The 25,569-nt window shown below is 45.1% G+C and overlaps 1 protein-coding gene across 2 annotated transcripts; it reads right to left on the bottom strand.

The window, feature by feature from the left end:
* Positions 1–1,214: 1,214 nt before the first annotated feature.
* Positions 1,215–25,355, bottom strand: LOC103529250 (ATP-binding cassette sub-family A member 10). Of its 2 annotated transcripts, none has more exons than XM_008494672.2 (39): positions 24,874–25,355; positions 22,743–22,852; positions 22,125–22,335; positions 21,529–21,687; positions 21,180–21,280; positions 20,271–20,497; positions 19,623–19,761; positions 19,092–19,277; positions 17,926–18,073; positions 17,244–17,415; positions 16,799–16,857; positions 16,273–16,383; positions 16,005–16,180; positions 15,588–15,707; positions 15,238–15,376; positions 15,018–15,108; positions 14,592–14,731; positions 13,908–14,027; positions 13,625–13,820; positions 12,766–12,932; positions 11,906–12,033; positions 11,512–11,649; positions 11,309–11,422; positions 10,839–11,009; positions 10,387–10,497; positions 9,685–9,813; positions 8,809–8,877; positions 8,257–8,348; positions 6,991–7,117; positions 6,678–6,798; positions 6,194–6,285; positions 5,224–5,402; positions 3,991–4,066; positions 3,657–3,751; positions 3,105–3,224; positions 2,769–2,909; positions 2,424–2,503; positions 2,288–2,343; positions 1,215–1,733 (listed from the first exon to the last, which is right to left on the bottom strand). In XM_008494672.2, the coding sequence occupies exons 2-39, from the start codon at positions 22,842–22,844 to the stop codon at positions 1,635–1,637; spliced, it is 4,902 nt and encodes a 1,633-aa protein (XP_008492894.2). In that variant the 5' UTR covers positions 22,845–22,852; positions 24,874–25,355; the 3' UTR covers positions 1,215–1,634. The 2 variants fall into 2 exon arrangements, with proteins under 2 accessions (XP_008492894.2, XP_030317720.1); XM_030461860.1 differs by having other exon boundaries at positions 6,994–7,117.
* Positions 25,356–25,569: the final 214 nt, after the last annotated feature.

The raw sequence follows: 25,569 nt of genomic DNA, 5'->3' as shown, positions 1-25,569 counted from the left end.
TTTCATCTTTTGAAGCCCTCCAAGGAGACCCAGATCCCCTCCTTCTGCATGGTAGAAAAGGTTCCCCTCATTCCCTGTCTGTGAGGAGAGGGCAGCCAATGCTTTCCCCAAACCCACCCAAACCAGCAGCACCCCAGCAGATGGGCCCCTCTCACCACCAGCATCTCAAGAGGCACAAACTTGGAAGAACTGATGAAAAAAACCCAAAAAACCCATCAGGAATGGATGGTAGAAAGTGTCATTATATCTCCACCCCCCCTGATATCACTGAACAACCCCCTTCCCTTTGGTGAGTTCCCATTTTCTGGGAAAATTCCCATTTTCTGGCCCGACCACCAGGTGACTGAGATGTTTGCTGGTTTCACTCACCCTTTTCCCTTGGGTTGGGAGCATCCATGGAGTTGGTTGCACAACCAGGAGGGAAACAATCAGGATCTTTCTAACTCTGTGTCCTCCAAGTGCCAAAACATGTTCTGAAGCTGAGTGGGGAGCATCCCCCAGCAGCGACTGCGACACCGCTCCCGTTAGGCAGAAAGGTTTGGAGCTGATGATTCCTGGGGGAATTTCAACCTTTGGAAAGGAGCTGAGCACAGAGCTTACATGTGGCCCAGTTGTCAGGAGGAAAATCAGGGACTCATAGAATAATTTGGGTTGGAAATGGCCTTGAAAGGCCATCTAGTCCAACTCCCTGCAGCCAGGAGGGAAATCTGCCCCTCCATCAGGTGGCTCAGAGCCCTGACCTGGAATCTTTCCAGGGATGAGGGTCCTGCCACCTCCCTGGGCAACCTCTCCCAGTGCTTCACCACCCTGATGGTCAAAAATGCCTCCCTTAGACTCAGCCTAATTCTCTCTTCCTTTAAGTCTAAACCCACCACCCCTCATCCTATTGCAAAAGGCTCTGCTGGAAGTTTTCTCCTCGTTTTTCTAACAGGCACTGAAAAGCTGTTCTCAGGTCCTCCTGGAGCCTTCTCCAGGAGGAGCAGAGGTTGTTTTCCAGAGGAAGGAGTGAAAACCACTCACCCCAGCATGGAGGGAGGGCAGTGCTGAGCACACTCACCAAGCCAGGCTGCTGGACATGGTAAATATGAGGGACTTCAATCAACCAAACCCTGGCCAGCAGCCCCGAGTCCTCTGCAGCCACCTCCACCCCAGGACTTTGAGCTTCTCCTGATGGTCCAGAGCAATGATGACATCTGAGGGCGTAGCAGCTGTTTCCATAGAGACATTTATTGGGTATAAAAATAGAGTGCAATTTTCAGCAAGATGTTTTTAAACACCCACTGGGGAAGGGAGAGGAGCCCAGGAGGTGGGCAGCGTGTCCAGATTCCCATGTGCACCCAGATCCACTGAGCAAAGCAGAGCCTTGGGCCCTAAGGGTGGGATTCTCACCCTCCTTTTCTGCAAACCTCCTCATCCTGCTGCTGCTCTGCTTCTCCAGCACCATCTCATCCAGCAGCCTGGGTGTAGACACCTGCAGAGTCCAGGTGAAATGTCTTCTGCTTCAAAGAGGAGCCCTCAGCCCATGCTTACCTCTTCATCCTCCTTGTGGTGGGCTGACAAGGGCAGTAAAGAGGTGCAGGATCACATTGGGTTGGTTCATATTGAGTCGTGTGTGAACAGGCAGCTTGAGGTCTCTACCAGTCCTCCTGCTGAAGCTGTTTCCATTCATAAGTCCCACCCAAAGTCAGATCAAAATTCTCCTTTTCCTGCTCTCGGGCAAGTTCCAAAAACACCTGGGACAGGCAAGATAAAACTCTGATTATTCCTCTGACTTCTGGATGCTCCTTTGCAGGAGCTCTGCCAGCCCTAGGAGAGGTACAGGAAACATCTTTGTGTGGGGACCAGCTATGTGATGGCTGAGACTCCTGTGTTGTCAGGTCCAACCTACTGAGAGGCACCAGGTGTATCCATAGAGTGAATTTTACCCACCAATGGTCTGGCATCAGCATTCCTCATCTTTGCCACCAGCCTTGTACAACCAGCAACAACCTGCTGCTCCAGGAGCAACCAGAGAGACTGAACATCAACCAAGGACATCCATCCCTTGGCTGTGCCTGTCTCCAGTGAATGGAATCAGGCAGCAACCCCTTGCCAAGGCTTCTTCCCACTCCTCTAAATCCCAGCAGTGAAGAAAACCAAAGCATTCTTCACCATTTTCCCCAGAGAGGACCCCAAGCTCATCACTCCCAAGATGGGGTTTTTGAGCATCCTTCTGCCACCCCACTGGCCCAGGTCCTGCTGCAGTTTTTGTTGCTGCTCACCCCTTGGCAGCCTTGAAAAAACTTGCCTGAGCCAAAGTGTTCAGAGAGAAGCTGTATTCCTCAAGGTTGAAGCTCTGTTTGGCTGTGGAGAAATGGGAAGAGAGCCCAAAATTAGCAGCCTCTGCTCCAGCTTTTCAAAGACTCATCTTGTTTTGCTCCTACCTTCCTCTAGCTTGGAGAAAGACTGAAACAGGGGCAGTGCATCATTCATTGGGACCTTGTAGACAAGCAAAGAAGGGAACCTTGAAAAAAAAGAAGAAAAGGTGATTTTTTTTGCTCTGTATTTAGGTCCTGAGCCCAGAACTTTCTGTCATGCAAGGAGCTGGATGTGTGGATGCTTTACTGCAGGGATCCCAGCAGGTTTGGGTGTGGTGACACCATCAAATCAGACCCCACCCAGGGACTCTGAGCTGTCCATCCCTCTCCAGCATTTGGCCATCACACTGGGCACGTTTTTAGGGCTAAAATGGCACTGAAACCACAGTTTGTCCCATATTTCATAGTTACCTCTCCTGGCGGGCTGCACCTGGGAAAATCCTCAAAATCTCAGCATGGAGATGATCAGTGTGCTCGGGATCCTTGACCTTAATTTCCAGCAGGTAGCCCTTCCCAAATTTGTTCTTCAGGTACTGAATGGAGCCAATGCACCTGCAGGGCAGGGAGTTCAAAAACTCATCAGTGTGAAACCCCAGTCACCCCACCACCTCCTCCCCAAGTTGTACTGCTGGTGGAATCATGGGGAGCACTCTGTAAATCTCAAGTAAGTGGAGCTGGAGAAGAATTCCCTGGGGATGTGGGGACGTTTTCCCAGCTCCAACCAGTGTTGGTTTTGTTGCTCCTCACCGTAGGTGCCCAGAGACCATGATGGCCACACGGTCACACACGGCCTCTGCCTCCTCCATGGAGTGGGTGCTCAGGATGGCTCCTGTCTCCTTGGACTTCAGGGCAGCACGAATCAGCTTCCTGAGGAACAGAGGAAAGGAGGAAAAAAGCTAACACATCTAGGAGTATCAGACAATTTTTGCTTAATCCTTCATCCCTCCAAATGTCTTTTCCCTAAACGATGCGTAAAACCCCGGCATCCAACAGCTCCAGCTCAATGTGCTCATGGTCCTGCTGTGAAATAATGACAAAAAACATTCCTTATGACTCAGGTCGCTTTGTAAATTCTACCAAATCCCACACAAAGTGGGATGAAGTTAAAAAAAATTTCTTTTTTCCCCTTTCTTGCTCACCCTTTAGCTTGAGAGAAGTGGAAAAACAGATTTTCTGATAAAACCATCGGCAGGTGACGAGCAGCAGAAACAACAGATGGGATAAAACAGCCTGTACCTAACCTTAGGCAACTACTCTTGGTTTCCAAGCCCTTTACACCGTGCCTGAGGTCCTACTCACCAGATGAAACGCTGCCCTTTGGGGTCCATGCCAGTTGAGGGCTCGTCCAGGAGCAGGACATCAGGGTTGCCCAGCATGGCCATGGCAAAGCAGAGCTACAACAGGGAAAGGAGATGGAGTCAAACCTTCTGCAAACCCTGGCACAATGTCTATGAAAAGCTGCAGACAGCATTGCTTCTATCATGGGAATTTATAGGGGATATAATCTGGGAAAAACTGAATTCCAACACCTCCCCCCCCCAGGATGCTCTCCTGGGTCCCTCTGCTCAGGGATGGGGGTTTTGATTTGTGCCATGAGCAGCACAGTGATCATGACAGGTGAAACAAACCCCACCTTTCTGCTTATCCCAGCTGGCAATTTTCTGGTCTTTTTCTTCAAATAGTCTTGAAGCTGCAGAGCATTCACTATTCTGTGGGGAAAGAGAATAAGAAAAAAAAAAAAAAAATCCAACCCCCCCAAAGAGCCTTTAGTTAATCCCAACTCAATATTCTCATCAAGAATCCCAAAAATGATCAGAAATGAACTTTCATCCCCTTGCTCTTGATTCTTCCTTGTTTTCATGAAACATTTATTGTGTTATTAAAATGTAAGTGAATATTTGAAGTGTACCAAAAAAGCCACAAGCTCTTTTCTAAACCCATTCTTAGTGTCAACAACATTATAAATTCATTCCACCTCTCCAGTATCAGCTGAGCAGGCAGGATTTAAACACCCTTTCTTGTGATACCAGACTATAACATCAGAGATTTTAGAAGAGCTTCCTAAAGATAACACACTTAAAAGCACATTAGTGGTGAATTTATCACCACTAAATGCACTTGGGCAAAACTGGAGATTTTCTGAACCCACCCAACTTAATCACAGAATCACTTTTGCAGCTCCATTTCCTGAGGTTCTTTCAAGGTTGCTCACAGGGGATTTTGACTTTTCACTCCCCTCCCCATGCCCTCAGGGTTGTGGATAAAACACTGAGCAAGCCCTGGCAGCATGTTCCATCCATCCATCCATCCACCCATCCATCCATCCCTCCATCTCTCCATCCATTCATCCATCCATCCATCCATCCATCCATCCCTCCATCCATTCATCCATCCATCCCTCCCTCCATCCATTCCTCCCTCCATCCATCCCTCCCTCCATCCACCCCTCCCTCCCTCCATCCATCCCTCCCTCCATTCCTCCATCCATCCATCTCTCCCTCCATCCCTCCATTCATCTCTCCATCCCTCCCTCCCTCCATCCACCCCTCCCTCCCTCCATCCCTCCCTCCATCCACCCATCCATCCATCCATCCCTCCATCTCTCCATCCATTCATCCATCCATCCCTCCATCCATTCATCCATCCATCCATCCATCCATCCATCCATCCCTCCATCCATTCCTCCCTCCCTCCATCCCTCCATCTCTCCCTCCCTCCATCCCTCCATTCATCCCTCCATCCATCCATTCCTCCATCCATCCATCTCTCCCTCCATCCCTCCATTCATCTCTCCATCCCTCCCTCCCTCCATCCCTCCCTTCCTCCATCCATCCATTCATCCCTCCATACCTCCATCCCTCCATACCTGTTGACAGCAGCTGCTGTGGCCTCCTTGCACACCCCTTTCACAGCTGCATAGACCTTCAGGTGCTGGTGCAGGGTGAGGTCTGGCCAGAGAGGGTCCTCCTGAGGGCAGTACCCCAGGGAGGCAGCTCCATGGTCCTGGAGGGCAGAGGCTGCTCCATCTCTGCTCTTCAGCAGCACCTGCAGGACCACGGTGCTTGGTTTGCTCTCACCTTGCCCAGGTACAAGGGGATGGTTCAGAGGAAGAGTTTGGGCTTTCACAGTGGGACTGAGGTGAGGAAACCCAAAGAAGGATTTTTGGGACCCTCGTTGGAGTGGTTTTTAAATATAAATGTGGCCACTGAGGGTAGGTGCCAGATGAGGGAGAGGCAGCTCAGAGTGTTTTCCATCAGCACAATAAAAAAGAAGGGTAACAAAGGTGGGGAAGGGGCTGGAGCACAAGTTTTTAAAAGAAGGGGCTGAGGGAAGTGGGGTTGTTGAGTCTGGAGGCTCAAGGGAGACCTTCTCACTTTCTACAGCTCCCTGAGCAGAGGTTGTAGCAAGGAGGGTGTTGGTCTCTTGCCACGCAACAAACAAAAGGACAAGAGGAAAAGGCCTTAAGTTGTGGCAGAGGGAATTTAGATTGGATATTAGGAATGATTTCTTCACCAAAAGGGTTGTCAGGCCCTGGCACAGGCTGCCCAGGGCAGTGGTGGAGTCCCCATCCTTGGAAGGATTGGGAAGACAGAGATGTGGGGCTTGGGGCCATGTTTTAGTGGTGGATTTGGCTGTGTCTGGGTTTAACAGTTGGATTTGGTGACCTTAAAGGTCTTTTCCAGCTGACACAGTTCTACCATTATTTAATTTTATAGGCCAATGAATTCAGTTAAATCCTTGATCACCACCAATGCTTTGAAAGAGCATATTAGGTGCAAGGTTTGCATTTGCCCTTTTCTGATGGATCTGCCCCTTTTCTTCTGGATGCTCCCTACCTGCCCAGCAGTCAGTGGGGTCTCTCCAGTCATCATTTTGATAGCTGTGCTTTTCCCAGCTCCGTTGGGCCCCAGAAGTCCTAATACTTCTCCTAGAAACAACACACATCACTTCTGAGCAATACTGCCCCTTCGACAGATTCATCACAAAAGGAAAAAAAAAAATACAAAAGGGATTAATATCAAGTGTCACATGGAACAGTCTAAATCTGTGCTCTGAGGGGCCAGAAAGGTCTCAAGCTGAGGGCTCTTAGAGGGTCCTGAGATGGACCCTGGACAGAGGGACCCTCCCTTATCTCAGCTAACAAGGAGAGGATGCAGCCACCTCATGTTCTCATTAAAACATCAACCCCAGGTGGAACCTTAACCAGACAGGTTTGACCTTGATGTCCTTGCTCAGCTCACTGAGAATCTGCAGGGAATTAATTCACTGGCCTTGATCAGGGCTCCCAAACAGGTCTGGGAGAACAGTTCCACTTCTCACCTTTTTTAACACAGAAGGAAAGATTTTTGGTGGCCGTTTTCTTCTTCTTCTTCTTGAAAACGGAGCCAGCTTGTTTTATTTTGTATTCCTTGCAGAGATTGCTGACAATAATGACTGATTTCTGAAGCAAAGAGGGAGAAACTTTAGTCTGTTACATTGCATAGCATTAAACCTCCAGCAACATTTTCCTATTAAAAAAAAAAAAAAAAAAAGGCAGAAAATCTTTTTGAAGGCTTTGAATTTGTTTTGCAGCTCACTGAGAAGATGAGGGGCAAGAGGACACTTTATTGTAGGAGTCAGCAGCCACTTGTACCTCCTCCTCCTCCTGGTTTGAAGCTGCCATGGCTTTTCTCACTGCTGCTCTTTCAGCTTTAACATCTTCATCTTCTTCTTCCAGCTGCTCAGGATGCTGGGGGCTGCTTTCTCTCCTTGGGGTAATCCTACAAACCCACCAGACTTGTCTTAGGATTTTGGTTTTTGCTCCCCACCGTGGCGTTTTGGATAGACCAAGAGTTCAGTGATCAATGGTCCTTGGGGTTTTTTTTTTTAAATAATGTTAATAGTAATAGTAATTATTGTTATTGTTACTATTATTATTATTATTTTATATTAGATACAATCACAAATGTATCCATATACAATATAACAATATTAACTTTATTACTATTATTACTATTATTACTATTATTGTTATTTTATATTAGATATAACCACAAATGTATCCATATACAATATAACACTATTAACCTTATTATTATTATTATTTGATATTAGATATAACTACAAATGTATCCATATATAATATAACAATATTAACTTCATTAGTATTATTATTTTATATTAGATATAACCACAAAGGTATCCATATACAATATAACAACATTAACTTCATTATTATTATTACTATTATTAATAATATTTTATATTAGATATAACTACAAATGTATCCATATACAATATAACAATATTAACTTCATTATTATTATTATTATTTTATATTAGATACAATCAGAAATGTATCCATATACAATATAACAATATTAACTTTATTATTGTTATTACTATTATTATTATTTTATATTAGATATAATCACAAATATATCCATATACAATATAACAATATTAACTTTATTATTATTATTATTATTATTTTATATTAGATACAATAACAAATGTATCCATATACAATATAACAATATTAACCTTATTATTATTATTACTATTATTACTATTATTATTTTATATTAGATATAACCACAAATATATCCATATATAATATAACAATATCAACTATTATTATTATTATTATTATTATTATTATTATTATTATTATTATTATTATTATTATTTCTGTGTTGTACAAAGCACCAAGCTGGGACATCCACACAGCACAGACAGCAGTGTGAAGGTACTAAGAGAGCTGTTTCCACTGCAGCATTTAAGGGGCTATTTCAGTTATTAAAAATCACCAATATCAAGAAAAAGAGGATTTCTAATCGGGACACAAGTGACCAAAATGCTGCCTTGAAGGAAGAGCAGTGTGGGAGGAGTGGAGGTGTAGGGGGGTGTTCATACAAACCTAAATATTGGGTCCTTTCTCAGAACTGCTCTTCCACATTTGATCTCCAAGTATCGGAGGAGAAAAACGAAACCCACAGAGTGGAGGTAAGGCTGGAAAAAAAAAAAAACCACATTAACAGCCTTGCTTTCCAGCCTTTAGTGTACAAATAAAGCCCGTTCATATCTAAGGACAGGGTAATCCTGAAGGCTGGAACTCTGCTTTCAGTTACCAGTGCTGCAGAAAATACCAATAGTAGGGAGAAAAAAAAATAAATTATAAAATATTTATTATAAAAATAAATTATAAAATAAATTATAAAATTGATTATAAAAAATTGATTATAAATTATAAAAGTGATCTGGCTTGATTTAATTTTCCATCCCCTCTTTCAAAGGACTGAGGTTATTTCTGAGGTTATTTTGAGGGATGGAATCCAGACCCATCCAGTTCCTCCTCCTGCATGAAATGAGCTCAGGGCTCCTGCAGCTTTCCTCCTAACTAAGGAGTGAGGGTTTAGGAGACACTTTTAAAATTTCCTAAATAAAAGTAATGTCTTAAATGTTTTCTTACTGCAAAGACAGGTAATAGGACATTTTTCCCAGAAGTCTCACCAAACATGTCGAGGTCTTCTATAAAAAACTGCAGAATAAAAGCAAAACAAAAAGAAACACACCACAATGAAGACCTGTCATTTTTAGTAAAATACTTCCTAGTTTTGGAAGGCTTAAAACAAACAACAAATACTTTGAAAATGTCCAAACCCTTCTGATTTGCCCCAAATATTCACCATACAGATGATCAAAGAGAGGTGTTTGGCTATGAGCATCCCAGTCCTATATAGAAAATGTCCCTGCCTGTATCTGAGCCTCCTTTTGGGGGTGATGTCCTCTTTTTGGGGGTCCCAGGAGGGGAGTGGGACAGGTCAGAAGAGTCTCTTGTATTTGGACTTTACTCCTGAGTTATCTGTAGCTCATGAACAACCTTGCACTTAGCTGGAAGGTTTTATTAACTTTTTATCTGGCTTTGCATCTGACCCTCAGCTGACAGGGAGCAAAGCACCTTGTGGGTGTTCCCAGTGCTCACTCAGTTTTCATGCAAAGTCAGATTTGAATAACTTCAGATTCTCTCCTGGGATTGCTCAAGCCAAGTTTCTTGACTCTGCATGGAAAGAATGAGAAGTGCTCATCTCAGCCACAGCCACAGCTCAGCTGCACCAGACGTAGCCCCCGAGCCACCCGTGAACAGCTGGAAAAATTAATTAGATCTTGGGGTGTAATTGATGTGCTACCATCATCCTACAGCTCACTCTGGCCATTTGGGAAGTCCTCCCCAAAACTGAAACCTGCTGAGCCTTCCCAGAGTGCAGCCTGGGGTTACCCCCAGCCTTTGCTGACAAGGTTGTGGTTTATGGTGGGGCTCCTCGCCTCACCCCGTGCCTCAGTTTACCTGTTGGTATATGATGGTTACACCCAGCAGTGGGTACACAGGAATCAAGAGAGACATAACATAGAGAGGGGCTGTAGTATCAGTTAAGATCTCCATGATTTTGCCAATGATATAGGAAACCAAGCACACCTGAGAAGAGAATAAGAAGGGAAGGGTTATGGGGCTCAGTGGTCTAAAAAACTCTGGAGTTCTACCTTTTCTATTCCCTACTGAATTTCTAAGACTGGACAAGTAATCTAAAGGTGAGAAAGGGTCTTGAGGTCTTCAGCCATTTCTGCCCAATGGTTCTGACTCTTGGTTGGGTGAGAAGGGGAAAAAATTCCTCCCAGACACAGGGATGCTTTGGGCAGCAGAAGGAAGAGTGGGATCTATCCTGGTTTTTTCCCATCCCAGTTCCTTCCAAGCAACCTATCCCTTCCCAAGTTAGGTTCATGTCTCCACACTTTACATCCCTTGTTTGTGAGCTGTGGAATAGAGCAATAAATAACATTTTTCCTCCATTCCTGCACCAGATCCAAGCATTTTCCTGTGCCACAGCAGGATGGTGGGAGCAGAAGTTGACGACAGAAATTTAAAATAGAATCGACTTCCATAAAACAGGAAGAACATCTATGTTCTGCATCTAGACTTGATGTTTTGACCTTAAAATCTCCAAATACATTTCTGCAAACCCCACAGCACATTACCTAGCCATACACTTACCACTATCAGGATAAAAGACCAAAAATTACAGTTCCATCCTTTCCGAGAGACGAAGGAGATCAAGTAGATGAAGAGAACAATAGAAATTCCATAGCCAAGGATACCCATGATCTACAAGGGGGGAAAAAGGGCTTTTTGTGGAGAAAACTGAGTGATTTATACACCCCAAAACCTGATTATAGCAAGGTGGTTCACTGCAAAAGACCTTTCATTCAGATCAGGACATCCATAAATTACCACAATTTGACTTCTAAGTATCAGGGATTCTGCTCAGGCAAGATTCATTGCCTTTTACTTCCAGCTGGGGAAATCCTACTGATAAGAGGTGAAAAAAGGAGGTCAGCAAGCACCCAGAGACCCAGAGGTTTGCCAGAACCACCTCAGCTACATGGGCTCCAAACCCAACCCCCGTCCCTCCCCAGGGAACCAGAGGTCACCAGGATGGGATGTACCAGCAAGGAGAGGTTGATGATGCTCCCAGAAAACTTGTTGCTCATTGTGAACTGAAGGCCAAACATGGAGAAGAGAAGGATCCAGCAGAGAGGGATGTCCACCAAAGCCTGGCCACACCAGTAGGCTGAGGGCAAGAGCCCTGAGATCCTCAGCTGGGCACCAGCTCCTGCCTTGGGGGACACAATACAAAGGGCAAGGTTATTGTCAGGGCCTGGTTGGCCAACTATACCCATGGGATGGCTTCAGGAAATCAAAAAAAAATGACAAGAAGCTGTTAGCATCCTTATATTGGGGGCAAATTCCACCCCTTATTGTTTTTCACCATTTTGTGCTGGCTGCAAAGCTGCTCAGGGTAATACAGAGAAATAAAAAGAAATAAAACACCCCCAAGCTGCCCATCATCTTTCAAAGCCCTCGTGGCAATGCAGTTGTAATCCCAGCCCAAACTGCTCCATTTCAAGGAATTTACCTTGTAATCCTGCATGTAGCCCATTGCAAAGTGAGGAGGAAACCCAGGGAATAACAGCAGCATATAAATGAGGTAAAAAGAAACAAAATAATCCCAGAACCGTGGGTCATTGATCTGAAAACAGTAGAAAAAAAGCAGATATTAAGCAGATTTATGGTTTTTTTTTTCCTTACACTTCCTGGCTGCCAGGGTCTGAAACTTACAGAGAAAAAGGGATGGCTCCAGGTCCGAATGTGCAGGGTGGAATTGAGGGTTCTCAGCAGAGAGTTGCTGATGACATTGACAAGGACTGGGAAGCAGTTGATGGCCTCCAGGTGGCATAACATGGTAAACCTGTAGCTCTTCAAAGGGTAAGAGCAAGGTGAGAACTCCTGGCTTCTCACAGCAGTTAAAAATTAATAATAATAATAATAATAATAATAATAAAAGAGTTTGCCAGGAGAACCCAGGGTGAAAAAATTCATTTTGCCTCCACTTTGGTAAAAACTGAATTACTGGGTACTGGAGGTCTCTGTATCTATGCTACAAAAATCCCTTAGGTGAAGCTGGTGGAGGCATTTTACTTCATTATTTAATTGTTGACCAAAAACTCCTCACCTGGCCCTTGAGAGACACTTTTAGAGCCCCGTTGTGTTTTAGCTCCTCTGTGATATTTTCCTCACTTGTTATTTCCACTCTCAGGTCTTGGCTCTCCAGGGTGTGGATGAAGTCTCCAATGTCTGTGCCTGGTGTGAAAGGCAGAAGCAGAGGAATCCTGATGCTGAACAACAAAAGAGTCTTTGATGGTTTGTTGGTTGGTTTTTTTCCCTTTTTTGTCTTCATTCCATGAGCACCAAACAAAAGCAGAGGACGTTTAATAGCTGTGTGTGTCAGACAGCACAGAACTGGGGGGTGACTGCACGTTAATTTCTGTCAAATTAATGGATTTCAGTCTCAATGACCAAAGTTTGTATTGTTGGGGTTTTTTCCTACTTTTGCTGAGTTGCTACAAGATGTATTTTCCTTGCTGAGGATCTGATGAAGCCAACAGTATTACAGTCTGGCAAAACACCATAAAATAGCATCCACTCACAGGGATGTTAAAGGGAGAACTCTGCAAGCAGACCCTTAATTTGACTCAGCATTAGGGAGCCCTTACCAGTATGGAGCCTGGTTTGAGGATCCCAATGAATGCAGAAATGGTTTGGGCAGAGCTCAGGATTTGGGAACAGGGAAAGAGAAAGAACTGGGTCCTTTCTGATCCTAATACTGCAACATCCCTTCTCACACCATTGCATCAGGATCCCACCTGCTGCTGAACCCAAAACCATTCAAACCAATCTCCTGCTCTTCTCTCTCACTCCATCATCCCTTGCTTCCCCTCCATCTTCCTCTTTCCACTTCTTTTTTTTTTATTTTGCAGCAGCAAGAAGCTCCAGAATCATAGGAAAGGGGGAGGACAGGCTTTTCCTCCTCACCTGTGTTGTTGTGGACCAGGAGGTTGGTTGTCCCCGAGCCAGCTCTCTTCCCCAGGGGAGAGAAATACCGAGCTGAGGAGAGCTCCCAGGCACTCACACTCTGCCAGGCAGCAACCAGGGCCAGTTGCAAAACCAGAGGAAGCAGAAAAACCACGTAGAGCAGCAAACTGCATTGAGAAAGAGATGAAGAACCAGCCTGAACACAGGTGTGTGCAGCAGGATGGGTCTGTGTGCTGGGAGGCGATGGACGGGTTCCTCTGGGGGGGTTTCTGTTGAAAAGGTTTGGCAATTTTATTTTCAGAAGTCTCAAACCTTGGGCCTCCAAATCTAGCAGGGAGAGGGCTTCAGATCTGGACTTCTCAACTTTTTAAGGCCATGAAATGCTTTTTAAGTTTTCTCAGTTGCTCATAAATCAGCATCTCCCTGCTGATTCTTATGCCTCACCAGCATGCCAGAGTGATGGGGCCAAATGAGTTTAGATGCTGGCAACATCAGACACATTTAAAAAAAAAAAGAAAGGTGAAGCCTGAAAGTAGTACTTTTGCCTCCTCCCTCTGTAGCCATGGTGATTATTTTTTGTTTGTTTGTTTTTTTGTTTTGTTTTTTTTTTAAAAAAAACTTCATCCATTGCATAAGTCACTCAGTATAGATTTGAAAATGCACAAAATGGAGATTTTTACATTACTGGCACTGGAAAGGCAGAAGTTTTCCCCTTCTCTGAGTGCAACCTAATACCAGGATCACTCATAGCCAGGACCTGATATCAATAAATCTGAATCCTCAACAAAACAGGGGTGGGAAATCTCTCCCCCTGGGGCCGGGACTGTGCCCACTCCCAGAGGAACTCTTTGGTACTTACATTGACCTCAGGTTTTTCACTGAACTCTTCAGCTTTAAGAAGTGGACCCATGCCATGGCAGAGACCTGCTGCCTCCAGAGAGCCAAGCTGCCCCCTGCCACTGTCCCCTTGTCTGAGAGAAGCAGGGACCCCAGCTCCATCTCCTCAGGGCTCCATGGTCCTGCATCTGCCCTCTCCTCCCCAAGGATGTGCTCATCTGCAGAGGTGAAAAATGAAGAGCCACCTCCTAACCTGCTCTTGGAGGCAGCCCCGGGGGTTATTGCAAAGCAGCCATGGCTTGTACCTTCCTGATCCAAGCTGGCTGCTTCTTCCAGTCTCAGGAAGACATCCTCCAGGGTTGTCATGCTAACTCCATAGTTGATAATCCCCTGGTCAGAGCAGCTGTCGAGGCCACTGAACAGACCTGCAGGACAGAGATAACCCAGGTGCCTTCAGGCTTCCCAGCATAAGCACATATCTCCTGCCCAGACTTGGGTTCAGCAGAGTCAACCTGACTGGAGCATCTCCAGCCACAGGGAAAATGATAAAGCAACAAGCTGCCAGGTTTCAGAGGGGCTGGGGGGTTGCAGAACTGCCAAATTATTGAAGATGTTTTTTTGTTTAGCACCAAAAATTTCAGCCTGAGCATCCTCTGAGGGACCCCCAGACCACCAGTGATGGACACAGGGAGTGAGGCTCTGCCTGCTCCCACTGCAGTGCCCCTTGGACAGGGGTTTCCCTCTACCTTCTCTTTCAACAGAAAGAAAAACTAACTCTCAGTACCACCCATAACCCAGTTCAGGGATTTCACTACAAAGAGTAGAAAAACATTTGCTGTACATTTTGGTCTTAAGCACATGGATGCTGCAAATGAGTTTGGGGGGGAAGCAAAATGCAAGAGGTCTAAAAAGTCCTGTAGAAAACTCCCCACTTTTGTGACTGTTTTTTTTCTCTATGGTCTATTCTCAATTCTTTCCATATACATTACCTGGGAATTTATTTGTGTTTTCTAATGGCAGTTTATATCTCAGCTCATACTGACTGTGTCCTGAGAACCTGACATTGGGGATGTGCCCTCTCACCAGAGCTGTCACCTTCTCCAGGTCACAAGACTCACTGACATGGATCCTGTGCAGTTCAGAAAAAAAACCCAAACAGATGCTGAGTTTCAAAAATAAAAACCCAAGCAAATGCAACAACACAACCAAACAACCACCACTGTATTTTCTAGGATGGAAAAAATGAAAAGCTCAGCACACTTCACTCATTCCTTCAGAGTAAAACTCTGCTTCAGTTCAGTTAACTGAATATTCAGTCAGGTCGTTTTCTTGTTTTGATGACAGCTGTGTGCAGTTCCCCCACACAGGTTCCTGGTATCTGTATGTCCCCAGATACTGATTTCTGAACTAGATACCTGAGATGATAGCCAATCCCCCATTTTTTCTTCAGGAACAGGGAAGATCCAACACACTTCAGCCTCCCGTGTGAGATGAAAGCCTTGCGGTCTGAAGGAAGAAAAAAACAAATTAATTTATAGTGCAGAGCAGCAGCAGTTCAAAACAGGTTTTTTTAGGGTCTGAAGCCCATGTGGAATTTCTGCTCCAGGTTATCAGGGATGCTGGGGCTGTGCTGACCTGCCAGGACATCAGCCTCATCCATCAGCTGGGTGCTGAACACAATCACCCGGCCAGCTCTCTGCTCCTTGAGGAGGCTCCACACCTGATGTCTGGAAAGAGGATCCAGCCCAGCTGTGGGCTCATCCAGGAGCAAAACCTGCAGAAAAGAGAGGATCAGACATTATTTTTTGCTGGAACAATCACACATCTTAGGGGTTTGGAATTCCCCCGAAATCCAAATTGTTACATTTTAAGAGTTATGAGGACTTTAAAGGGGTCTGAAATCAGGAGCCAAGTAAATCCATAAGGCTTTAGTGATGTTGGACCTGAATATTCCCTGCATTGCAGGGCCATCCCTGCTGCTTTACCTGGGGGTTTCCAAGCAATGCAATCCCAAGGGACAACTTGCGTTTCTGCCCACCACTCAGCTTCTCAGCTTGAGTGTCTTGGATGTCACTGATCTCCAGCATTTCCAAAATGTTTTGCACCTAGAACAGCACAAGGACGTCCATTCTCAACACCAATCATCCTTCCAGCCTTTGTTAGCTGTGCAGGAGCTGACAGCATGTACCAGGGTCCATCTCCTTCCCAAACCAACCAACCCTGCTACATCCCTTCATCTCCTTGGGGTGGGAGCAGAGTGGTTTCTCCAACCCCAGAATTTCAATGTTCAGAAGACACAGCCAGGTGGACCCTTGGAGGTCTCCAAAGTGAAAGAAACCTCTCCTGAAGCATTGGATTTGCCTCCAGCAAAGTGAGGCAAGGGAAGGGGAACCCATGCTCACCTCTCTCTCCACCTCTTTGGACTGGATGCCTTTGATTTCAGCAAAAGTTTTCAGATTTTCTTTCACTGTTAGGGCTTCAAACTGCATGTTGAACTGTGGGCAAATGCCAACCAGCTCCCTAATCCCTTCCCTGTCTCCCCTTTCAGAGAGCTTGCAGTTGTAGATGGTTGCAGAGCCTGTTTAGAGGAATAAACACCATGAGGTGGCACAAAGTGGGTTTTGCAGCTTGGGGATCCATCCCCCCCTAACCCACCATCTGCCATCCTACCTGCAGAAGGCAAAGTGAGCCCAGCCAGCACGTTTAACAGGGTTGTCTTCCCAGCCCCACTGTGACCAAGTAAGGCAGTGATCTGACCCTCATAAATGTTTAAAGACAAACCTAGAATGAAAAAACCCTCAGACTGGGAAAGAAGGGAGGTTTGAATTGCCTCCCTTCGTTGTTGAAGGCAAGACAAGTGAAGAGGTAGGAGGGATGAGTAGTAATAATTAATATTATTATTACTATTTACTGTGCTAAAGTGGGGTAAAGTTCTGCCAGCCTTGAATTAAAGACATAAGAATCTGCCTTGTGGTTAGTAGAAAAGGGAGAAGTACAACGATAGAATAAAACTTTCATTTCTTTCATTAGGAATAGAAAGTCAGGAACAGCTAAACAAAAGGGTGATCTCTTGCATAAATTAATATTTCACATGAATTTTCAAGCAATGGAAGTGTTGTTTCACTTCTACAACTGCAGTCTTTGCACAACTGTTTTTCCTCACCTGTAACAGGAATCAGTATTGCGGCTTGCCTACCTCTTAAGGCTTCTGTCTTCTTGTCTTTCTTTTTGTAGGTTTTTTTGACATTGTGGAGTCTAAAAGGAAGGCAAGGAGGATATTATTTCAGGATAGCTGTAAATAAATTTCCTTGGTGCCATTTTTCATCCTTATGGGTCTGAAAACCATGACAGAAGTGGCATGGAAAGCCAGAGGGAGGCAACCCTGAGGTTCAGGGATTTGGGGCATGCTCCATACACAGGCATGAACACCGTTGCCCAGGCTTCAAAGCCATGGTCAGCCAGCCTGAATCCTTTTCTTTATCTCATCTGTACCTAATCTTTAATCTTTGCCTGTTTTGCAAACATAGAAACTGCCCAGATGGGTCAAAACAAAGCTGGTGGCAGAAGCCACGGTCTGGGGGAGTTTTGAAGCCAAGCTACCCAGCTCAAAAAGGGTGAATAGCAATTCCTTCTCTCTTAACCTGATGGCCTCTTTCCCCAGGAATTCGGGGGGCACTGGCTCTGTGTCATCACCCAAGAATTCCTCAGGATTTGTTGCAGTTATTGGCATCTCCCTGGTGAGGCTTCTCCTGCTCTGCACCCAGAACGAAGGCTTCAGGCAGAAGAAAGGGGGATCTGGGATGCCATATTTGCCTGGCAGGAAAGAGAAAATAAGATGTCCTGTCATTAACAAAAGTCACAAGCAGGATTTCATCCTGGAGTAAACATTTAGGAGCTTCTAATAAGTACTGGAGGGGCCTCAAAATTGGCACTTTGGCCAGAGCTTTGGAGTTGGGGTGGATGAGAGAAGAGGGAAGTCTTCAGGGTTATATCTGATCAATTCAATATTTTACTTACTTAATTAAAATATGAACCCACACACTATACCATGATTTTCTCACAAGGAGTTCAACAGCAGCATGATTAGGGAGGAAAATATAGTAGTAAGTACTTTGTTGTCTTTGCTTTGGGAATTACCCATTGCTGCTCAGAGCAGAAAAGCCACACAGAGCTCTAATAAATTTTTTTTTAGTCAAAACCCTATTTTCATTGACTTGGAGAATGCAGCAGCCCTTCATTTCCTTCAGGAGCTATTGCACTCAGTCTGTATTAATCAAAAGTATGAAAGGAGAAAGGATGATCATGAGAATAAATCATCCCTACCTGGCAGAACTTTGTCGAAGTACAGTGCTAAGAGCAGGTACAAGACTGAGTCAAAGACCAGCATCATGTAAGTTGAAAACAAGAAGTAGGATTCCTCCAGAAGGTTAGAAAAACAGAAACCTATTCCATATTTTTCTAAGTGAAAAATCTGAAATAAAGGACAAATAAGAAAATCTTTTCAGGCTGGAAAAGTAGGCACATGCCACCACACCATGGATGCCATTGATTTTGTTAGCCCATAATTCATCTGAAGTGCTGAACAATTTCTCTTCCTTTTGAGGGAGGAAGGGAAATCAATTTACTAGCTTATGTTTTCGTTCAGAATTTTCCAGAAATCAGAAAAAAATCAGAGATTTATAGACAATCATTCCAGAAGCATGACATTGGCACCCTTGACGTGACAGAAGACACATTTTACATAGTGATTGATTTAACCATATGGGAAATCAGCAATAAACTCAGTTTCTTTCTCTGCTGGTGCAGAAATCTCCTCTCCCAGACAGTTGCCTTTTGTTTTATGTAGCAGGGAATCAGATATTAAATAACTGGAGCTACAAAGCATCACTCAGAGTTATGGAGACAGGATGGAGGGAAAAGCAAGAAACTGCCCAGAATTGTCCAAAGTGGGGATGGGCTGCAGCAGAAAACTCAGATTGTCTTTTGCTTTCTTTCTGTGACCTGGAACAGCTGCTGCAGGAGGAGGGGAATGACTGGGTGGCCAAGAGCTGGTGGCCCCAAGTCACCTCCTGGCTGCCCTGGTGGATAATGGGTCTGTTGTGTGCTGGGGCTTCCTCGGGTCCATCTGGACAGGACAGACGTGCAGAGCAGCAGATGATTTGGGACAAAGAGGGGGGTGGTTTGCTTTGAATTCATCAGCTTTTTAAATGGGGGGTTGGGACAGGGGGATTGGAGCCCTTCTTTGCTGCCCAAAGCAGCTCAGTTCACGTGGATGTTTCAAAACGAGGCATGGATATGAGAGAAAAGTGCCTGGAGATTTCATAGGTGTGGAAAATCCATTATTTCAAGTTGAAAACTATGATTTCTTCTGCCTTCCTCTGCCAGTGATGTACAGAGGGGTCTTTGATTGTCACAACCTGACACAAAATCTACTCTGTTCCCCCCCCCTGAGAGGGCCCAGGTCCAGCTGCAGAGGAGATGCCCCATACCTTTGCAATCCCAGCATTGAATGCAAAAGGACAGAAGACCCCAAAAAACAGCTGCAGAGGTTCAGGAAGATTTTCTATCAGCACAGCAAGGCTCAGGCATCCAAAGAGAAAGGTGATGAGGAACCCCATGGAGCCTGCAAGTTTGGAGGTCCTGAAGAGGGAGCAGAGCAGGAAAACCAGGTGGACCTGTAAGAACAGAACTTTCCTTCAGTCCCTGGAGGGAATAAATCTCTTGAACATCTCCATCTCCTTTGGCCAGGCAGAGAGATTTCTGGTGAGCTGGGACCATGTAATAAATACATTAATGTCCTTAACAGATTGCTCTGAGACTTAAATCAGGACTTTTGCAGCCAACCTGCTGCCTGTCAGCCCTTTAGGATGTAATGCAAGTGACTGGTGGAGAATCCCCTCAGTTGGTGCCATCGTAGAAAGGTCACAAGCACTGGGCAGAAGGCTCTGGGTCATATTTAAGCTCACCAGCACAGTCATAAATCACATGGGGAAAAAAGTTGGCTTTAAAACCTGACTTACACATGCCAGGCCATAGAGGAAAAACAGGAGTGAGACGGCAGGGAAGCTGCTGAGGTAGAAGGGGTCCTGCACTGCCAGGGCTGTCAGCAAGCAGGAGAGGACCAGCACATAAACAGCATACAGAAGACTCCAGGAGAGCCTGAAGAGGGAAAGGTGTCATTAAGAACTTAATTAAGAACTGTTGGTGCAACTTCAGATGCATGGGAGAATGGTTGTGAATTAAAATATTAAAAAAAAATATAATTTCCCAGGGTCAACTCACTCACGTTCTTTGCAGAACAGAGCACAACTTAGACAGAAATAGCCAAGGAGAAACATACTGCTGCCATACTCAACCCTCTGGTTTGTCTTTAGAGTACTGGAGAAAACTTAGGAACTCATTAAGAAGAAATTCTTCAGCATGAGGGTGCTGAGCCCCTGGTTGCCCCCAGAAGCTGTGGCTGCCCCATCCCTGGCAGTGCTGAAGGTTGGATGGGGCTTAGAGGAACCTGGGCTGTGGGAGGTGTCCCTGCCCATGGGACGGGGTGATCTTTGAGATCTCTTCCAACACAAACCATTCCGTGATTCTATGACTTAACTCACTAACTCAGGTGTCCAGGAGGATACTGATTATTTGCATGCAGAGGCTTCATCCGAAAAAGAGCTCACCAAAACGCAACATCCTGCAGCCCCATCCTCTTCATCAACACTTTGAGCTTCTTCCTTTCTTTTACAATATTCATGGACAAGAAATACATGAATGGAGAGAAACACATCACGATGGTGATCATGAAAAAGCTGTACTCCAGTGTGATGGAGGAGATGACACTCCGGGACTTCATCCGGACACCAGCAATTGATTTCATTTCTTCCCAAACAGAATGATTTGCCACCACCTAAAGGAATTCAAGGCCAACATCTCAGTATTCACTTTATTTTCTACAGTGAGATGCATTTACCTAAGGAACCTTCTGATTCCTCATCCCTATAATTTACTTCTTAGTGCCAATTGAGAGCATCCATCAATAAGTAATGGAATAAAGCCCCAGGGGAAGGGCTCCTCAAGTGTCTCACACCCCACAAGATCCCATTTTTCTCCCAGGGGAAAATAGCAACCTGAAAGTGCCCATCCAGGTGGAATGGCCCCTGGAATTTTGTAAGGAACAATTTGGAAAAGGAGGACAAGAAATGGCAGACATGCCTACTTGGAAAGTAAGTAGATACTCTGCCTCCAGAAGCTATTCACACCAGCCCAGCCTCCTGCCAGGATCACCTTTTCCTTGGAATCTGAGAAATACCCTAAATCAAACCGTGGTGTTAGGCTTGGTCCCCAGCCTTTGAGAGAGTGAATCATTGTGAAGAGAAGCCAAAATTAAATGGAAAGCCACAGTTTTCTGCTGCAACTGCATTCAGGTTCTCACTGCCAATAATGGTATTTTAAGACAGCTGCTTCTCTGCAGAATTTCCTGACAAGCCCATCCCTTCCTATTGTCACGGAACAATTTGTCTTTCCTATACCAAGTTTAAAAGAAAAAAAAAAAAAGGGGGAACTTACATCAGTTCATAGATGGGATTTACCTCTATAATGGCAGCATTGATGCTGGACTGCAGGGACAGGAAACCTTTGTACCAGTACCTTGGGCTGTCACAGAACCGGGATGAGAAATTGTAGCAGTTATCTGGAAGGATGAGAGGTTAAAGGCATGGGAGGGAAAAGCAGTGAAAAGTAGTGAAAAAGAAATTTTTTTTCACTCCAAAATCAGTGATAAACATGCACGGATGAGAAATTAAATAAATAGACAGTGGCCAACAGCCAAAATTAATAAATGAACAATTTAGCAAGTCATTTACCATCAATAAATCACACCAAAGTGATGCCAACCAATGCCAGGTGAGCACCCACCCTCATATTCTCATTTTGTGTTACCTATGTAGCCAAAGTTGTCGTTTGGAATAACCACTTTCCCAGATGGAAACCTGAGGTGATAGGAGGAATTGTCTTTAAAAACAACCCCTATAATTTCCTTATCTGAAATCCAGGCTTGCTCCAGGGCTCTCTCGTTGTCCAGTGCCTCTAGTTTTATACCTGTAATTTGTAAGAAAAATACACTGAAAATGAAAACACCCATTGCAATGAGTTCCTGCAAGTCTGGAACTGTGTGCACAGGCATGGGGTGTATATTCTGGGTTTATTTAGTGTTGCAGCTCTTCCTTTTTTTAGTTTTCTTGGGTGTCACCTAGAAATTCTTCGTAATTCAGGAGCTGGGATGAAGTGAGTCTCAAACAACTGAACCAATGTGCATTAATAGCATTATTCTACAAAAGCAGAGCTTTACAGCTCAGAAGCACACAGAGACCTCACCAGCAAGTGAAATACTAGATGAATACTAGAGAAGAAACACTGAGAATGAAGGACTTGCTGTGAATTTTCTCTGCCAACCGATGATCCTGGAGAACCACCCAGCCACGATGCATAACTGGTTAAATTATGACAAAGCTAAACCTTTACAAGGCAAATCATACCTCTCATTACAGAGTTCAAGGCCACTTTATTCATTATCTGCCTGGTGGTCCCAGTGATGGGTGTAAAGGCAATGGTGACCCCAGTGGCATCATAGGCAGGATCATCCAAGTGCCCCAGGGGGCTGTAAGGCACCTCGGGGTAGGGGATGTTCACCATGAACATGCTCACCAGGAACATCAGCAGCAGGAAGAGCAGAGACAGCATCCACTCCTGGGAAGGGCAGAGCAGACAAATTTAATCACAGAATAGTATAAAAGCTAATTCTCTGTAGGATTAAAATATAAGAGGCAATCAGTCACACAAGAGTCTTCTGTCAACTCACCAGTGAGGTTTCTGCATCCTGCATCTCAGCTCAGGAAACTGCTCTGCTCAAAGAGCCCACCTGAGCTCTCATGCATCACATCAGAGACAGAAATGTTATCAGTTAAAAAACATAAAGCCTTTGTTTGTTCCCAGACAAGGATTTTCAGAAGTATTTTGATGTTCAGCTTTACAAAACAAACCTGAAGCACAGGGGCAGGCAGGGACTGGCCACTCTTCAGAAGTTAGTTTCTCCCTTTTTTTTTTTTTTTTTCTCTTTTCACTTTATTTTCTTTTTAATTTTCTTTTTAGCTTACCTGAAAGCTCTGCATTTTCATCCTCCACTTGAGAAGCACATTTTTCCACAAGAGGATTTTAGTTTGCTGCAACACACTCCTATTTCTCTGAAGTGTCCTCATCCCTGAACCTAGAAATGACATTTCCAAAACCATTTGGAGATGCAACAGGAGGCAGAGCAGCAGCCACTGCTTTCATTTTCATGCCCCCTGCCTGTGTGCAAATATTTTTCTGCCTTTTTTTACTGCCAGGGAGAGAGGTAAAGCAGCTCAGACCTGCAGCACAGCTTCTAGGAGGGATCAGGAAGACTTCTGCTCCTCACCACCATCCCAGTGCCCAGCAGTGGGACGGGGACAACCATCAGAACCCAAGTTTCACAGCTCTGTGCTGCAGCATGGGGAGGAGTTATTTCTGAACTAAAAAAAGGAATGTCAGGCTGCAGGACCAGATTGGCTTGGATGGCCTTCATATTTGAGAAGCAACAACAAAACCTGGTTGATGAAAAAAAATCACTGGAATGTTTTTTGCTTGTAATTCTGACGGGCTGTGGGCTCGGCACCAAGAAGTGTTGAGCAAGTCCTGGCAGCAAGAGGAGCTGAGCTCATGCAGGAAGAGATTGGAAGCAGCTCGGAGCTACAAGAGAACAAATTCTTGGAAGTGTTTTTGGAGAGCTGTCACTGTCAGGGATATTCATGGGAAATGAGAGAGCAAAGAGCTCGGAGCACTCGGTGTTGTGACACTCCAAAGGAGATGGCAGCATCACTGAAAAGGTGTCGAGGCAAAGCAAAGGATTCCTCCCTGGGTTAAGGCTGGTGGGGGAAAATTCAAGTAGGCATGGAGCCAGCTGTCAAGGTAACAATTACAGGAGAGAGGTCCCCATATAAAAATAATCATAAAATAATCATGAATAACTCCAGCGAGCAAAAAGATGAAGTAACCAAATTCAAAGGGGTTACACTGAGCCAAGCTGCTCTGCTGTCACACAGGTGGCTAAAATCTGCTTTCAGACAAGATATTGATCTTCTTGAAGTGCAGTCTCAGGTCGAAAAATCAGAGCATTTGTACATCTAATCCTTTCCAAGCTTCCTGTGAGACAGGGGGAGGATTTACACTGTCTGCTTCCCTGCAGGGAATGATGCCTCCTGGTGCTGACAGACAAGACAGAAATTATCTTTTCCCCAAGATTTCTATCCAGCCAGCAGGAGAGGCATGGTTCTGCTGGACTGAGGCATCAAAATGCTGGAAAAGCAGCTGCAAAAATGGTTCTCCCTGTCCTGGCAGGGCAGAGGAGGGGCAGGGACACGGGCTCAGAGGCAGAAATCTGCTGGTTTGCCATCACTCTGCTGATAGGATTTTCTCTTGCAGATAAACCCACTGAATCCAGGTGTACAAAAATCTCCATTTCCCCTCTGCTAATGATCCTCAGACTTCTTTGAGGAGACCCTGAAGTGAAACTTGCAATTGCTGGGTCACTTTTTCACCTGGCAGAAGGAAGGTGTAGGACAGCGTGGATCACCCACACGCGTTTCCACAACTGGAGTGGGATTTGTGTCCCAGCTAAAGCAGCTTCCCAGGTTCTCCTTCATTTTAACAGTCCCATAGGGTGATCCTCACAAGCTGACACACTGCTGGAATTTCAGCTTCACACCCAGGTGGGGGTTTAGCTGCTAGGGATGTCCCAAGTGTCCCCTGTCCCCCCTCTGCACTCCTGCAGAGTTCAGACATTTGGGGACATCTCAGAACTGCTCTCATTGCTCCTTCAGTGCTGCAGGGGGAACTTTTAAGTGTGTAGAAAAGACAGGAGAGTTTTTAGTTTTGATTTTTAGCTTATGCTGCAGGGAGGGAGAGAAGCCTGTGCCTCACATGGGCTGATTTCTGAAATGCCTGAGCTGAGCTGAACCTGGAAATTCACCTCTGCTTCAGACTGAATTCAGCTGCTGTGATTTTTCAGATCAAATTAACAGGAAAAAGACTCTGTCACCTTTAAATAGTCACTAAGCTTAATCACAAGCTTAACTCAGCCTGTTAGAAAGACACCCAGCGTCCCACCTACACCTCTTCTCACTATTTATTAAGAGTTTCGGTCATTCCTGGATGTTTTCATGCCTTTTAAATACCAAGTTTTATTTAAGAAGAATATTTTAGCCTTACCTTAAGGGGAAGGTTTGAAGGGAACCCAGTGTTGTCCTTTGCACTGTGCCTGTAGATGCTGAGCCTCCCTGGGCTGGGCTTGCTGGTTGTCCCAGCAGCTCTCAGGGCTCCTTTGTCCACACACCCGTTTTTTCACTCAGGTTTTTTTCTCTGCCAAAAGCCATTCCTTACACCATCACCTCCCTTGTCTCTGGCTTCCTCCCTCTCTTCCTCCTTGGCAGATCTTCAGATTTATTTATGTTATAAAAAGCAAACAGAGCATATTGTTGTGGAGTTCTCTGCAAAGTTACTCAGGAAGTTCTCGTGTCTTGGCCAAGAGTATTAAAAAGAGGGAAAAAAAAAAAAAAATAGAGCCCGACAACAAACCACACACACAGAGAAAAAAAAAATCTTTCCTCTGGCAAACTCTGTGATGTTTCTCAGTGCATCAAGAGGCAACAGAAATGTTCTGGAGTGCTGCTGCAGGCAGAGGAGAGGATGGGACTCTCACTCTTCTCTGGATGGCAAAGGTTGTGTTTGCAAACTGGTGCAGTGCCCCCAGCTCAGGCAGGGCACAGCAGCTCTGCCCAATCCAAGCCATGCTTAAAACAAACAAACATCTCTTGACTGGATCTGTGCTTCTAAAGGGAAGTGGCTTGGATTTCATCCCCAGGCTGAGTGGGGTGGCTGGGGAGCTCTCCTGCCCCTCCATCACTC

This window comes from Calypte anna, chromosome 18 (genome assembly GCF_003957555.1).
Source record: "Calypte anna isolate BGI_N300 chromosome 18, bCalAnn1_v1.p, whole genome shotgun sequence".
Lineage (NCBI taxonomy): Eukaryota > Metazoa > Chordata > Aves > Apodiformes > Trochilidae > Calypte > Calypte anna.
Note: the sequence above shows the minus strand (reverse complement) of the source record. Positions and strands in the feature narration are given on the sequence as shown.

What these genes read in the sequence shown, in the direction of transcription:
- LOC103529250 (XM_008494672.2), bottom strand. Translation starts at nt 22,844, where the DNA reads ATGAGGACACTTCAGAGAAATAGGAGTGTGTTGCAGCAAACTAAAATC. An exon ending in AAGTGTCTCTCAAGGGCCAG is followed by an intron (nt 11,650 to 11,905) that starts GTGAGGAGTTTT and finishes TACCCTTTGAAG; the next exon opens with AGCTACAGGTTTACCATGTT. An exon ending in TTCCTTCTGTGTTAAAAAAG is followed by an intron (nt 6,286 to 6,677) that starts GTGAGAAGTGGA and finishes TGTTGTTTCTAG; the next exon opens with GAGAAGTATTAGGACTTCTG.